This window comes from Amblyraja radiata, chromosome 5 (genome assembly GCF_010909765.2).
Source record: "Amblyraja radiata isolate CabotCenter1 chromosome 5, sAmbRad1.1.pri, whole genome shotgun sequence".
Classification (NCBI taxonomy): domain Eukaryota; kingdom Metazoa; phylum Chordata; class Chondrichthyes; order Rajiformes; family Rajidae; genus Amblyraja; species Amblyraja radiata.
This window is the reverse complement of record NC_045960.1, coordinates 93,617,115-93,633,698: the sequence shown is the minus strand read 5'-3', so window position 1 is coordinate 93,633,698 and position 16,584 is coordinate 93,617,115. Positions and strand designations below refer to the sequence as shown.

The 16,584-nt window shown below is 47.6% G+C and overlaps 1 protein-coding gene across 3 annotated transcripts in view; it reads left to right on the top strand.

Annotated features, from left to right (window-relative positions):
• eif2ak2 (eukaryotic translation initiation factor 2 alpha kinase 2) overlaps positions 1 to 14,267 on the top strand; it is a 162,255-nt gene extending 147,988 nt beyond the window's left edge. Inside the window, exons 16-21 of one of the 3 annotated variants that reach the window (XM_033021791.1) lie at positions 248 to 331; positions 2,718 to 2,898; positions 3,214 to 3,312; positions 4,381 to 4,485; positions 10,923 to 10,985; positions 14,078 to 14,267. In XM_033021791.1, coding sequence (XP_032877682.1) covers positions 248 to 331; positions 2,718 to 2,898; positions 3,214 to 3,312; positions 4,381 to 4,485; positions 10,923 to 10,985; positions 14,078 to 14,164 — 619 coding nt within the window. In that variant the 3' untranslated portion in view covers positions 14,165 to 14,267. Of the gene's footprint in view, positions 1 to 247; positions 332 to 2,717; positions 2,899 to 3,213; positions 3,346 to 4,380; positions 4,486 to 10,922; positions 10,986 to 14,077 lie in introns of all 3 variants that reach the window. The other 2 variants (XM_033021788.1, XM_033021789.1) reach the window with 2 other exon arrangements.
• Positions 14,268 to 16,584: the final 2,317 nt, after the last annotated feature.

Sequence of the window (16,584 nt, the reverse complement as noted above, 5' to 3'; positions counted from 1 at the left end):
GGCTAATTTGCGGGAAAAAAGTATGTACCTGTATATTTACGACCATCTGCTGGGAAATACCATCAAATTCCAGGTAATTTGGAAATATTTCAGGAAAAATAAATTTGAGCTGCAAAAGCACTACGCTGAGTTACTCCAGCATCTCTGGTTTAAACCATCACCTGCAGTTCCTTCCTACACATTGACTAGATGGACTTATCTTCTCATATGTTTTTGATTCTGACTAGTTCTTTTGATTTCTAATTAGCCGTGCAAGACGTGAAGTCACCTCGTTGGCAAAGCTGGAACATCCCAACATTGTCCGATACCACACTAGCTGGATTGAAGAAAGGTAGTGGAAGTCAATGGGTTTATTACTATGTGAAGACAATTAAATGTCTTTAAGAGAAGGCCTTCTGTTTGAACAACACTCTTACCTCTGAGTTGGCCTTAGATTCCAAACACATAATCCAGGCTAAAACTCCCAAGCGTCTGTATTGGGGAAGAGGTGCCTTCTTCTGAACATGCGTAAACAGAGATCCCAGCGGCCATCGCAGTTGAATGTTGAAAATCCAATGGAGGTCTAAATGATCAAGGAAGATTAGACTTTGCTTTAGACTTTAGAGATATAACATGGAAACATGTTTTAACCCAGTCTCGCTACCACAGCTACATGTTTGTTCTCGGTGCTTACCTGTGTCTCCATCTACCTCAGGGATTCCAGCTCCAGTTCCAGACTCTTCTACATCGGCGAGACCAAACGTAGACTGGGCGATCGTTTCACTGAACACCTTCGCTCAGTCCGCCTGAACCTACCTGATCTCCCGGTTGCTAAACACTTTAATTCTCCTTCCCATTGCCACACAGAGCTTTCTGTCCTAGGTCTCCTCCATTGTCAGAGTGAGGCTAAACGCAAATTGGAGGAACACGGTTCAAGGTTTGTTTATTGTCACATGTACCAATTAAGGTACAGTGGAATTCAGCACCTCATATTTCGCTTGGGCGGCTTACAATCCAGTGGTATAAATATTGATTTCTCTCACTTCAAGTAACCCTGGCATTCACTCTCTCCCTATCCCTCCCCCACCCAAGTTACACCAGCTTCTCGTTTACCAAAGATCTTAGAGCAGAGCAAGATAGGCCACTCCTGCGAAATACAATGGGCTGACGTGTAGTACGCTACGGAGGGGATCCTGGACATTTTTCACCGCCCATTTTAGTAACCGGAGCCTACCTGACCCGACCCGACTCGCAGTGTAATCAATGTTGCGGGGCAACAGTTTGTGTGTGTGATATAGGGTTAGATTCATAATTCTGTCAGTTCATACTTCTTGTCAAGAATAAAATTTGACTGGTAATTGTCTTTTTTAATGTTTTTTAAATCATTTCTTTTTAAATGGCTCACAAGCAGTGTTTGAGTTGATTTTGTAGTAACCGGAACCTACCCGACCCGACCCGACTCGCAGGGTAATTGACATTGCGGGGGAAGTTTTTGTGTGTGTTATAGGGTTAGATTCATAATTCTGTTAATTCTTGTTAAAGAATAAAATGTTTATAAACACACATACATGAATGTGATATAAATGTATATAATCATATAACACACACAATTATATTTCTTCTGATTCAATGATGAACTTTATTTCAGACTAGACAAGGGACATTAAATAAGAAACATTGTAAACCTCCCCGCAACTTCACACACACTAGGCCTTATCCCACCCCTCAACTCTCCCCCCATCCGGCATTACTTCGCCTGCCCCCACACTACATGTCTCCCCCCCTCCTATGCCCCTCTCCCCGCTGCCCCGGGCCCCACACTCCCTGTCCCGCTGCCCCGGGCCGCACACACCCTGTCCCGCTGCCCCGGGCCGCACACTCCCTCTCCCGCTGCCCCGGGCTACACACTCCCTCTCCCGCTGCCCCGGGCTCCACACTCCCTGTCCCGCTGCCCCAGGCCCCACACTCCCTGTCCCGCTGCCCCGGGCCGCACGCTCCCTCTCCCGCTGCCCCAGGCCGCACACTCCCTGTCCCGCTGCCCCAGGCCGCACACTCCCTGTCCCGCTGCGGAAACAAAGATCCGAACTTTGGCCGGAAGCAAGATGGCGGAACAAGATGGCGGGGGCTGGTTGCTAAAATGGGTCCTATAATCACCCATGAATCTGCCCATGAGCGTACTACACGTTTGCGTGAGAGTAACCCATCTTGCTCTGCTCTAAGATCTTTGTCGTTTACACCCAACAAACAGCTAACAATGGCCTGTTCCCTGTATCATCGTTACTGTTTTGCGTATTTCATTCATTGTTCTTTATCTCTATCCATCATTCGTCTATATCTCTTGTTTCCCTTATCCCTAACCAGTCTGAAGAAGGGTCTCAACCTGAAACGCCACCTATTCCTTCTCTCCAGAGATGCTGCCTGTCCCGCTGTGTTACTCCAGCTTTTTGTGTCTATAGAAATTTTGGATGTCAGGGATATTCAGTCCAGATACAGGACATCCCAACGTACATGTTACAGAGGTTGCTGGGGTCACAGTAGCTTTGTGGTGAAATTGTGTCTGGTTAGCATGCAACAAAAGCTTTTCCCTGTACCTCGGTACACGTGACAATAAACTCAACATGTGTGTGACTGCATCAAATTTCTTAACAATGAAAAATTATTTTCATGGTGACAGTATAAATTAGCTTATTATGCACATTTTTCATAAACTGATGATGTCTTTTCATTTTCAATTGTAGAGATAACAAGACATATCTGTACATCCAAATGAAGTTATATGAGAAGAACTTGGGAGATTGGATAGAAGATCCTGAAAACTATCAGTCCCAAAAGAAATTTAATTCACTGGACATAATGCGTCAATTATCAGATGGAGTTGACTACATTCATCAGCGTAAAATTTTTCATCGAGACCTGAAGGTCAGACCATTGGGATTGTGTGGGGGAAAGATTTAATATTAGCCTGAGGGGTAACTTTTCCACACAAGTGGTGGGTGTATGGAACGAGCTGCCAGAGGAGGCAGTTGCGGCAGTTTAGGAAACATTTAGAAAGGTACATGGATAGGACAGGTTTCGAGGGAAATGGGCCAAACGCGGACAGGTGGGACAAGTGTTGATGGGATATGTTAGGTGGTGTGGGCAAGTTGAGCTGAAGGGCCTATTCCCATGCTGTATGCGTCAATGACTATGAAATGCTGCAAATTAACTGAATGATTTTCGTTCTGGTGAAAATAGCCGGCGAACATCTTCCTGACAGAAGGAACCAAGCTGGAGGCAAAGATCGGGGACTTTGGTCTCGCTAGAATGAAAGACAAGCACCCTCTCAGCGTGAACGTGGGAACACGTCTGTACATGAGTCCGGAACAGGTGAGGGAACAAACCGACCAGTCGCTGAATCACAGGAGATGTTGGCTTGGCCCATCGCCTATGCAGACACTTTAAAAAAAACATTATCTGGTTACTTCCTGCTCTCATCTTCCTGCAAATGCTGTTGATCTGCGGTGGGATCTGTTAACTTCTTTCGGCTTTCAGTACTTGCCCTTCATCGGTGAGAGTATTATTTGCTGTAGATGTTGGGAGTCATGTTTCAGTTATGTAAGACGTTGGTGAGGCCACATTTAGAGTATTCTGGGCACCATGTTGTCAGTTGTTGATGTACCAGTCACACTGTTGCTCTGCAAGACCGGATTTCGGGAAGCTTGTCCTTCGCTGAGCCGATGATTTTCCAGCGGAACTTGACGTCCATCTCAGAGATCGGAGAGTCTTCTGTACACAGTTGTTGCTGGGGGGGGGGGGAGGGTCCACAACCAGGATAACTAACGCCCTTTCGCAGTCCCACTGGGCTGGAGGGCAGCAGCAGCTAGATCCCGGCTGTTGTGTTTGGATGAGCTGGAGAGGGGGTGGGAAGTTCTGGGGGAAGTAAAGGAGCAGACCAACATTTATGTGGAAACAGCATCCTTATAAATCGAGAAGGTGGGAATTGAGAATGGAGGGAGATGGAGGATGAAATATATGAACGCACTTTGTAACCGCGGGCAGCACGGTGGCGCAGCGGTAGAGTTGCTGCCTTACAGCACCAGAGCCCTGGGTCCCGGGTTCGATCCTGACCGCCGGTGGTGTCTGTACAGAGTTTGTACGTTCTCCCTGTGACCGCGTGGGTTTTCTCCGAGATCTTCAGTTTCCTCCCACATTCCAAAGACAACATGTTCGTAGGTTAATTGGCTTGGTGTAAATGTAAATTGTCCCTAGTGTGTGTAGGATAGTGTTAATGTGCGGGGATTGCTGGTCAGTGCCGACTTGGTGAGCTGAAGACCTTGTTTCTGCGCTGTATCTCTAAAACTAAAAACAACCACCTGCAGAGAGGGAATGCTAACTAATTTCTCATCTGCCTTGATTCCACAGTGCGCAAAACGGGACTACAACCACAAGGTCGACATCTTTGCCCTGGGGCTGATTTTCTTTGAGCTACTGTGGATGTATTGCGGCACAGTATCAGGAAGAATATTCGTGAGTTTGTCAGTCACATGTAAAGGGCGGCACGGTGGTGCAGCGGTAGAGTTGTTGCCTCACAATGCTTACAGTGATGGGGACCCGGGTTCAATTCCGACTACCGGTGCTGTCTGTACCCGTGGCATGTTGGCCTTCATAACAAGAGGAGTTGAGTAGAGGAGCAAAGAGGTCCTTCTGCAGTTGTACAGGGCACTAGTGAGACCACACCTGGGGTATTGTGTGCAGTTTTGGTCTCCAAATTGGAGAAAGGTCATTCTTGCTATTGAGGGACTGCAGCGTAGGTTCATGAGGTTAATTCCTGGGATGGCGGGATTGTCATATGTTGATAGAATGGAGTGACTGGGCTTGTATACACTGGAATTTAGAAGGATGAGAGGGTATCTTATTAAAACGTATAAGATTAATAAGGGATAGGACACGCTAGAGGCAAGAAACATGTTCCCAATGTTGGGGGAGTCCAGAACCAGGGACAACAGGGACCACAGTTTAAGAATAAGGGGTAGGTCATTTAGAACGGAAATGAGAAAAAACTTTTTCACCCAGATAGTTGTGAATCAGTAGAATTCTCTGCCTCAGAAGGCAGTGGAGGCGAATTCTCTGGATGGCTTTCAAGAGAGAGATAGATAGAACTCTTAAAGATAGCAGAGTCAAAGGATATGGAGAGAAGGCAGGAACAGGGTACTGATTGTAGAGTACATGTAATATGACAAAGTATGTGCAGCTCACATGCCGTCTACGCTACTTCAAGCCTTCGATGACAATGGGAGCTGAAGGCAGTGAAATTCTGCCTTTGCACCGTGGACTGCATACTGCACATGCGCAGTGCAAGTTTCTCGGCAGGTTTTTCAAACGTGGATTGTCATTATCTTAAGAGTATCTTAAAAAACAAAGAGAGAATAGTGTTCGTGTACAAATAATGTGTTAAGTAGATTTCTTTGAGCTATATGTTTTTAAATACCGTATTTCCCGGCAATGAAGATGCTATTTTTTAACCCAAAAATAAGGCAGGAACGATTACCTGCGTCTTGGAGGCCGAAGGTTATGTTGTTAGCCAAGAGAGATAGACTTGGCTATCCCTTAGTACAGCAACATCAAGAACGATGTTGCTGTACTGAGGGATAGCCAAGTCTGTCCCTCATTGCCGGCTGTAAAAGGACAGAGCCGCTGGGGGGGGAGAGTTCCTTTCACAGCTTGTGGGGAGTCTGGCCAGGGGTAAAATTGCGGGGAGGGCAAGAGCGTTGAGAAGGAGGGGGTCGGGGATCATGCCAACAACTCGCCGCTGCCACGGAGCCACAGCATTGTGCCCGGGGAGGGAAGTAGCTCGGGTGGCTGCGAACGGCCGCCGGGACCGGGCGGCGGAACCAGCCACCACCTCAGCGCCTTCTGCTGGCCTGCTCACCTCTGGCAGTGCTCTCCATCTGAACACCTCTCTCCTGCCGGTCGCTGGCCTCGCGCATCATATCAGCCACTTCCCACAAATCCTTAAATTCCGACTGCCGCAGGGAGCAGGACATGGCCTCACTTGCTGCACTGGGTGACACTGCATGGCATTCACTGGGCGGTCCATGTCTTTCAATGTAGACCGGACACATAGATGCATAGAAACATAGAAAATAAGTGCAGGAGGAGGCCATTCAGCCCTTTGAGCCAGCACCGCCATTCATTGTGATCATGGCTGATCGGCCCTTATCAATAACCTGTGCCTGCCTTCTCCCCATATCCCTTGACTCCACTAGCCCCTAGAGCTCTATCTAACTCTCTCTTAAATCCATCCAGTGATTTGGCCTCCACTGCCCTCTGTGGCAGGGAATTCCATAAATTCACTACTCTCTGGGTGAAAACGTTTTTTCTCACCACAGTCTTAAATGGCCTCCCCTTTATTTTAAGACTGTGGCCCCTGATTCTGTATTCGCCCAACATTGGGAACATTTTTCCTGCATCTAGCTTGTCCAGTCCTTTTATAATTTTATATGTTTCTATAAGATATCCCCTCATCCTTCTAAACTCCAGTGAATACAAGCCTAATCTTTTCAATCTTTCCTCATATGACAGTCCCGCCATTCCAGGGATCAATCTCGTGAACCTACGCTGCACTGCCTCAATCACAAGGATGTCCTTCCTCAAATTAGGAGACCAAAACTGTACACAATACTCCAGATGTGGTCTCACCAGAGTCCTATACAACTGAAGAAGAACCTCTTTACTCCAATACTGAAATACCTAACCTACCCCCAAGGGACACTGAGGGGACCAGCTCAAGAGCGGGTCAGCATGCGATGGATAACAGGACAGCGGGCGGTGTAGCTTACTGCTATGTCAGCGCAAGTAACCTCAATTGGTCCCTTGTTCGTGCTGATGCAGCATAAGCTCCACGGCCACCCTGGCCTGCTGACCCGCTCCGCTCTATGATCTTTGCTCTTGAGCTGGTCCCCTCAATGTCCGGTCTACATTAAAAGACACGGACCCGGGCAGTGAATGCCATACAGGGTCATCCAGCGCAGTAAGTGAGGCCATGTCCTGCTCCCGGCGGCAGTCGAAATTTAAGGATTTGCGGGAAGCGGCTGACATGAGTGAGGCCGGCAAGCGGCAGGAGAGAGGTATTCAGATGGAGAGCACTGCCAGAGGTAAGCGGGCCGGCAGAAGGCATTGAGGTCCCGGTGGCCGCTCGCAGCCACCCGAGCTACTTCCCTCCTTGGCCACAATGCGGTGGCTCCGCGCCCGGAGCGCCGCGGCAGCGGTGAGTGAGTTACTGGCATGATCCCCGACCCCCTCCTTCTCAACGCTCCTGCCCTCCCCGCAACTTTACCCCTGGCCAGACTCTCCACACGCTGCGAAAGGAACTCTCCTCCCAATTGGTCCCTTGAACTAGTATTGTCATTCATTAAGATCACAACTGATTCAACGTGTCCCGGTGTACTCCCGTTTTTCCCACGATCTCTCCACCTGTCGTCTCCCTCCAACCCTCACCGATTCAGTAATTCAGAATGAAGGAGATTTGGAAGCCTTGGGCAAATTGAATTGTTGCTTTTTTTATTTTTTATTTTTTTGAGTGAGGAATTCTATGACCCAAAATATAGCAACTCAAAATGGGGGTGCGTCTTCCACGCAGGTGCGTCTTCATTGCCAGGAAATACGGCACTTTATTAAGAGATATGGCTTTTGAAGACTTTATAAAAATCGACAGACAGCTTACGGAGAGGAGAACAATCTGCGCATGCGCGGTTTAAGATTTTTTAAAAGCCGACTGACTGCCTATCCTGAGTAATTACTCACGGCATGTGCCTGATAGGTTTATAGGTTAATTGGCTTGGTATAAATGTAATTTGTCCCTAATGTGTGTAGGATAGTGTTAATGATCACTGGTCGGTGCGGACTCTGTGGGCCAAAGGCCCTGTTTCTGTGCTGTATCTCCAAAATAAACTAAACTAAACTCCCTGAAAGCCCAAGGAAGCCGGGCCCTGTCTCAGGGTGGGGTAGATGGTACAAGTCGGGACTGGAGGGAGGGGGGAGAACCGGCTCCTGGGGCATGTGGGCTGGGGGCGGATAGAAAGGTGAGGAGACGTGATGGAGGGGCTGGGGAGTGGGGGAGGGAATGGAGAGGGATTGAAGGGTAAGGGATGAAGAGGTGTGGGGGGAGACGGATGGATAGAGGTTTGGATTGGAGAGGGTGCAGGACAAGGGGACTGGAGGGGAGAGGGAGTGAGAGAGAGGACGGTGGTGAGAGGAAGGATGTGGCAAAAAGGAGGTGGGGTGCAGTGATGGAGGGGAGTCAGGGAAGTGTGGGGAAGGGAGAAAGGACAGGAGATAAACTGGGAGGATGGAGCCGAGAGGATGGAGGGGAGTGGGAGCTGGAGCAGGAGAGGGGGTAGAGAGCAGGGAAGCCAACTGGTAGGATGAAGATGGAGGGACAAGAATGGTAGAAGGACTGCAGGATGAGCGGAGTGGCCTGAGTGAACCGTTGTGGAGAGGTGGAAGGTAGCGAATTAGATAACGGAGAAGGAGAGAGCGTGGAGAATGAGATAGGATGGAGCGATGGAAGGAGTGTGGTGGGAGAGGGGGAGAGAGATGGTGCGAGAGGCAAGCCCAGAGGAAGATAATGGGGAAGTGGGTGGGGCTGGAGGTGATGGGGAGAAGGTGGAGGAGGGAGGGGTCGAACGAATTAAGGTGAGGCAAGGGTTCACTTGCATCTCCTTCAATCTCATCTACTGTATCCACTGTTCCAGGTGTGGCGAGACCAAGCTTGAACTGGGCGATCGTTTCACTGAACACCTTCGCTCAGTCTGCTTTGGCCTACATGATCTCCCGGTTGCCAAACACTTTAACTTCCCTTCCCATTCCCATACTGACCTCTCTATCCTGTGCCTCCTCCACTGTCAGTGTGAGGCCAAATGCAAATTAGAGGAACAGCGATTGGGCAGCTTACACCCCAGCGGTATGAATATCGATTTCTCTATCTTCAAGTAAACTTTTCATCCCATCTCTCTCCATCCCTACTCACCCTAGTCTTTGTACTAGTTTCCCTGTCGTCCTGTTGAGTTGCACTGTCTGTATAACTTGTTATCATCCAGCCTACAGCCAACAATGGACCATTGTGGGCTCCACCTTTCCTTGATCATTGATGCTTGTTGCCTATCTTTCTTTCATTCATTTGTTCTATTTACCTTCGACATCTCATAATCATAATCATAATTTATTAGCCAAGTAAGTTTTGCAACATACGAGGAATTTGATTTGTCATACAGTCATACCAATAAAAAGCAACAAAACACACAAAATATATATATTAACAAACATCCATCACAGTGACTCCTCCACATTCCTCGCTGTAATGGAAGGCGAAAAAAAAGTTCAATCTCTTCCCTTCTTTTTCCCCCCATTTTGTTTATTTATTTTTATTTTTATTTTTTTTAAATAAAAAAATGTATTCAATTATTTAAAAAAAATAATTACACTACAATAAAACAAGCCAGAACCCACCACCATAATACAATACAAACATATATCCATAATAACCTACTATACAACTATGATACAATCCTTATTGAGGATACGTTCAACACCCTGCGGAGCCCAGCGGTCCCGGGACTCTTTTCCCTTCTTTGTTCTCCCGTGGTCGGGGGCCTCGAGCCTTCCGTTGACGGGATGATCTTGGCTCCTGTAGCCGGCGGTCAGGCCCTCCCCATCGGGGCTATCAAGCTCCCGCATTGGGGGGATCTCTGCTCCCCGAGCCGGGCAATCAGACCCCGGGTCAGGGCTTGTCAAACCTCCTGCGACTTTGGAGCCTCCCGACATCAGTCTCTACCTGAGACTGCGAGCTCATCGATGTAGGAATCCGCAGGCCATGGTTGGAGCGTTGATCCCAGGCAAGGGATCAGAGGCTCCGATGGTAAGTCCACGGCCCCACGGTGGGGTCAAAGTCACTGTCGAGCGAGGCCTCCAGCTCCATGATGTTAGGCCGCAGAACGACCGGAGATACGATCCGGAAAACAATCGCATCTCCAGCAAGGCAAGAGATTGAAAAAAGTTTCCCCCCGACCCCCTCCCCCACCCCCACATAAAACAAACTAGAGGACATTAATGCAAACTTTTAAAACACACTAAATATAACAAAATATACAAAAACACAGACAGACCGTTGGCGAGGCTGCGATCGCTGACGGCGCCACCTGGTGAATCTTGCGTTTCTTTTCCCCAGATTCTCGGTCTGAAGAAGGGCTTCGACCCGAAACGTCACCTATTCCTTTTCTCCAGAGATGCTGCCCAACCCGCTGAGTTACTCCAGCCTTTTGTGTCTTATCTTCGAATTCGAGTGGTGAAAATACCTTACTCACACAGGTTCAAGCACAAGCATCTTTATTGTTCAGTTCATCAGCATCTAGGCAGTACATCATACGTTCACTCTACTACAGCTACTGAAGACAGTAGGCGAGTTCTTACACTACAAAGCATGCATTAGGCGGAGTTATAATTACTAAGCATTCTGATTGCTAACATGAAATAGCCAATCTACAGGTGGCTCATGCCTTTGGCGTGCTGGAGCTAAGTTGGCATGTGGTGCTGCTGCTGCCTGTGTGCCCTATTGAAGGGTCTCTCGGGGCAATCCATGTCCTTCCATTATGTGGTTGTCCAACCAAGGAGGCAACTTGGGGGAGTGGGCTGCCCTCAACATTGCCCCCCCCCCCCAGTTGGCATAGCAACGTGTTACATGCTCCACGCTGCCACCTGGGGACCCAGAATGGAAGTACGGGCAGGTGCATAGTGAAGATAGACACAAAATGCTGGAGTAACTCAGCGACTCCAGCATTCATGAGTGTAAACCAGCATCTGCAATTCCTTCCTACAGATTTTGGGTACAGAGTGAAGTTGCCTCAGGTTGAGGGGGAGAGATAGAGATGGAGGAGTCATTTTCATCTGTTTGTTTTTGGTTTATTTAGATTTGTGATAGAATTCGCGAGGGAGAGTTTCCTTGGACTTTTGTTGATGAATATCCCGCTGAGGTAACGGAACTATTTAATTCTAATCCAGGAGCATGTATTTTACCAATCTATCATTAACAATATGATATTAAATGCCTGATCCAAGATGTTGACTCTTTGTGTGCTAGTCACAGTCGTGAACCTTCAATCAGGCATTACAATCACTCCACTCTGTTAAATCTCTCCTGGTACAGCAACGTTATTCCCTTATCATGTATCCGTACACAGGGCTCTCGCTTAACTTTTTTTCCCTGTTGCCAGCCAGGCAACCTTGGCAGCTTTTTAGGTTGCCAAATGATTGGTGGTCATTTAAGATGGCTTGCATGAGGCGTGCGATAATGTGCTCGGACGAAGTGCGTAGTTACCAGTCGGAATTATACTCAATGAAGCATTCACATATTATTTCTGCTTCAAATAAAGTCACAAACTAAACATATTCACCAATCAAGACATGATATATCCCACAATGACATGCAGCAAAATTATAAGACAGTATCTCAACTCTTTTTACACATTGCAATTAATGCAATTTCTATTACTTCTTTCCACTTCCAAACTAAAATGTGGTTGGATTATTCAGCGTATGATCAACCTGTGTCAATAAATCCTGGACCTTGATAACATATATGCTTAACCATGCACACTACAGATTGATGTAAGCATGTTTTCTGTGAAGGACCGAAAATTACCATAACATGGCCATAGCATGGGTCGTTTTTGCTATTGGTACAGAAACACTCTCGCTTCCCACATAATTTATCCACAACAAAATATACAGGTTGCAAGGAAATTTCTAAAGGCATTTTATGATAATAGCTGTTAAAACCGACTATACCCATCTGACAGGTTAAACATGACACTAACTGACAAGAGATGGCCAAAGGACATAACTGCAGCAAATGTTCTTTTGGTAACATGTTTAAAGGTGTCAAGACGCCATATTACTGGATATTCAGATTAGATGTACGTGTTGTGAACAGCAATGAAGATACCCAGTTTGTAAGCACTAGATTAAAAAATAAAATTATTGATAAACACGGTTTCCATCATTCCCACCAGATTTAATGTTAAAATTTCAACTGAAAAATCTCCTGACCAAATTTCTGATGTATATGATCGACTGTAGAAGTAAAACCTGGAAAAATCCAACGTATAATTGTGCATGTTGCTCATTAAATAACTACAGTACTGATACTCCATATTAAGAGCATTGATTTGCCGTTAAAATGAATTCTGTAATAACGTGTCAACGGTAGCAGTGACAATCGAACACTGCGGTTTTAACGTTTCACGTGTTCACAATATAATTAATCCATCTTTATGGACTAAAACAAATAATAACATTGGGAATTAAAACACATTTGATTGCATTCTGTTATCAAACATAGTCAATGTTCGCTCTGAAGACATTTCCAGCACAATAGGGTCAGGGAGAGGGGTGTGTGTGAATCAGTGCAGGGTGGATAGATGGCGGGGGGTGGGAGTGGGGGGTTTAGAAGGCAGTCGGTGCAGAATGGATGGATTGAGGCAGGTGAATTCGTACGTGTTGGTTGGAGTACGTAAATTGTGAGGGGAGAGCACGGGGGATGTCAGTGCTGTTGAATGGGGGGGTTCAGTACGGGATGGATAGGGGTAGACAAAAGTGCTGGAGAAACTCAGCGGGTGAGGCAGCATCTATGGAGCGAAGGAAATAGGCAACGTTTCGGGTCAAGACCCTTCTTCAGACTGTTCCGCCCATTCTTCTTGAATGGAGGATCAGTACAGGATGGATGGGGGGGGGGAGATCAGCTGCAGGATGAATGGGGGGAGGTGGGTCAGTACTGTGTGGATCGGAGGGTCTGTGCAGGATGAATGGGCGATCACTACAGGATGAATGAGGGGAAGGTGCAGGGTAAATGGAGGGTGGGTCAGTACGAGATGAATGCATGGATTAGTACAGGTTGGATGGGGGATCAGTACAGGATGGATGGAGGAGAAGTGCAGGATGGATGGGAAGGGGGTTAAGTACAGTATGAATTGGGGGACCAGTGTAGGATGGATGGGGGGGGGGGGGGGGGTGGCAGGAGAATCAATGCGAGGTGGATAGGGTGATCAACGCAGGATGAATAGATGGGGGGGGAGGGTGGGTAGATGGGGAGGTAAGCACAGGGGATGTCAGTGAGGACTGAATAGAGGCAGGAATGGGGATCAGTGCGGGATGGAGAGGAGGGGTCCCAGGATAAAGGGAGGGGGGGTGGAGGGGGCGTACAAGAGAGAGAGAGAGAGAGAGGGGGCGAGGTGGGGAGGAAGGAGGGTCAGTGCTCCTCGGACAACATCGCCCCGCTGCCTTGGCCGTTGGGATTTCCTCGCCACCGCCTCCCCTCCTCCACCAGCCAACAGCAAGGTGCGGGGCCGAGCGCTGCAGCTCAAAGATCCTATAGCTATAGTATCTATGGTGCAGCTGCTTCAGAAGGGTCGGAGAGAATGACGGGTCCTGCAAAGCGGCAGCAGCAGCCGCGGCAGCGGCTCCATCTCCTCCTCCTCCCTGATAACGGCCGCTGCTTGCAAATCCGCTAATGGCGCTTTCAAAACAAACCCTCCAGCACGCCGAGGCCTCACCCTCCCGGCCTCGGCGTGCGGGAGGGTTTGTTTTGAAAGCGCCGTTAGCGGATTTGCAAGCAGCGGCCGCTATCAAGGCGGCCGGGGGGGCGGGAGGAGGAGGAGATGCATCCGCTGTCGCGGCCGCTCTGCGGGTCCGTCATTCGCTGCGACTCTTTCGTCACCCCGCACATAGTATCTTTGTCCCGCAATACAGCCGTCGCCGACACGAAACGTCGCGTTCTTTTTCTCCAGAGATGCTGCCTGACCCGTGGAGTTACTCCAGTTTTTTGTATCAATCTTTGGTACAAACCGGATCTGCGTGCCAAGCCGGGAAAAATGACAGCGTTTAGGTTGCCCGGCGGCACTTTGGGTGGTCAATGGCACCCGGGCAACCGCTAATTTCGAGCCCTGTGTACACCTCAAATGTAATCATGTATTGTCTTACTGCTGACCGGATAGCTTTTCACTGTACCTCCGTACACATGACAATAAACTAAATTGAAACTAAATCTCTCTCCGTCTGTTCCCACCAGAATGCCTTAATCCAGAAAATGCTGTCGGAGAATCCCAAGGAGCGGCCAGAGGCAGCTGAGGTGATGCGAGAACTGGACGCTTTGTGAGTGCAAACCAACGAAGAAGACAAGGAGGAAGCAGGGACATGCGGTCAGGGGAGGCAGAGCCTCACCTGTCATACTGCCAATGAAAATAGCTATTAAGAAAAGTGTAGATTGGTTATTGCATGTGAACCAATCATAGTAGAAATAGCATCACTAACTCCATCTTACTGTATGCTTTATACTAACACCCACTTCCTACACTGGTCAGTCTTGGAAGCGGAAATTATGAACTAACAACCTGCTGTACCGCTATACTATGTGTACAGATTAAACCATATAACCATATAACCATATAACAATTACAGCACGGAAACAGGCCATCTCGACCCCTCTAGTCCGTGCCGAACACATAGTCTCCCCTAGTCCCATATACCTGCGCTCAGACCATAACCCTCCATTCCTTTCCCATCCATATAACTATCCAATTTATTTTTAAATGATAAAAACGAACCTGCCTCCACCACCTTCACTGGAAGCTCATTCCACACAGCTACCACTCTCTGAGTAAAGAAGTTCCCCCTCATGTTACCCCTAAACTTCAGTCCCTTAATTCTCAAGTCATGTCCCCTTGTTTGAATCTTCCCTACTCTCAGTGGGAAAAGCTTTTCCACGTCAACTCTGTCTATCCCTCTCATCATTTTAAAAACCTCTATCAAGTCCCCCCTTAACCTTCTGCGCTCCAAAGAATAAAGCCCTAACTTGTTCAACCTTTCTCTGTAACTTAGTTGCTGAAACCCAGGCAACATTCTAGTAAATCTCCTCTGTACTCTCTCTATTTTGTTGACATCCTTCCTATAATTAGGCGACCAAAATTGTACACCATACTCCAGAATTGGCCTCACCAATGCCTTGTACAATTTTAACATTACATCCCAACTTCTATACTCAATGCTCTGATTTATAAAGGCCAGCACACCAAAAGCTTTCTTTACCACCCTATCTACATGAGATTCCACTTTCATGGAACTGTGCACAGTTATTCCCAGATCCCTCTGTTCACCTACATTCTTCAATTCCCTACCATTTACCATGTACGTCCTATTTTGATTTGTCCTGCCAAGATGTAGCACCTCACACTTATCAGCATTAAACTCCATCTGCCATCTTTCAGCCCACTCTTCCAACTGGCATAAATCTCTCTGTAGACTTTGAAACTCTTCTTCATTACCCGCAACCCCACCTATCTTAGTATCATCTGCATACTTACTAATCCAATTTACCACACCATCGTCCAGATCATTGATGTACATGACAAACAACAGTGGACCCAACACAGATCCCTGTGGCACCCCACTCGTCACTGGCCTCCAACCTGACAAACAACCATCCACCATTACTCTCTGGCATCTCCCATTCAGCCACTGTTGAATCCATCTTGCTACTCCACCATTAATACCCAACCATTGAACCTTCTTAACCAACCTTCCATGAGGAACCTTGTCAAAGGCCTTACTGAAGTCCATATACACAACATCCACTGCTGTATATTAAAGATGACTTTGAACTCCAGATTGTGCAACTTGCTTATTTACGTGGTGTCAGAAAGCTTGGAGTAACCCACTGGGTCTGTATATCGGGTTTTATTTCTGTTTATCAGTTTTTTTCGCATCACCATGGCTCAATCATGCAGAAAGCCTGCGCAGCTTATCTTCGATTCTGACATCGGGGAACGATGGAGACTCTTTGAAATTGACTATGAACACTACATCAATATCGTCCACCGAAATGAATCAGAAACTGTCAAGGCTTCCCTCCTACTTAACCTGGCGGGACCCGAAGCCATGATGAGAGCACAGACCTTTGAATACGCACCAGCCGTTCACGATGCCAACGATCAGGTAGTAGTGCCTGCTGAGTCTATGCATGACCCCTCTTTTACTGCGTAAATTCCGTGAATTATGCGACCTACCCTCAAATCGTATTTTAGAAAGAGCCAAATTCTTCTCGAGACACCAGCTTCCCAATGAGCCTGTAGCAAGATTTATTTGTGCCTTGAAATAAATGACTCAGCAGTGCCGCTTTCAGATCATGATGAACGAATTAATCAGGGACAAGCTTATCAGTGGCATGACCGATCAAAAGCTAAGGACTGAGTTACTGCGGATGTGTACCTCAACCTTTTAAACCTCAGAAACATCGCTAGAGACGGAGTCCTGGGCTCACCAGCCCAACACCTGATGTCCAGAACTACGAGACCTCCGATACCAATTGCCCAGCAGAAGCTGGTGCCACAGGTGCTGAAGCCAGCCACGATCCAGAAGCGCATCCAGGAGAAACACAACATCCAGAAACGATCATATGACAAGTCAAGCAAACTGCTGAAACCACTACTGCGGGGCCAAGTCGTCCGTTTGCAAACTATGGGACATTCCCGTCTCGATTGCATTGTTGGCCCATCCAAGGAACCCCGATCCTACCTTGTC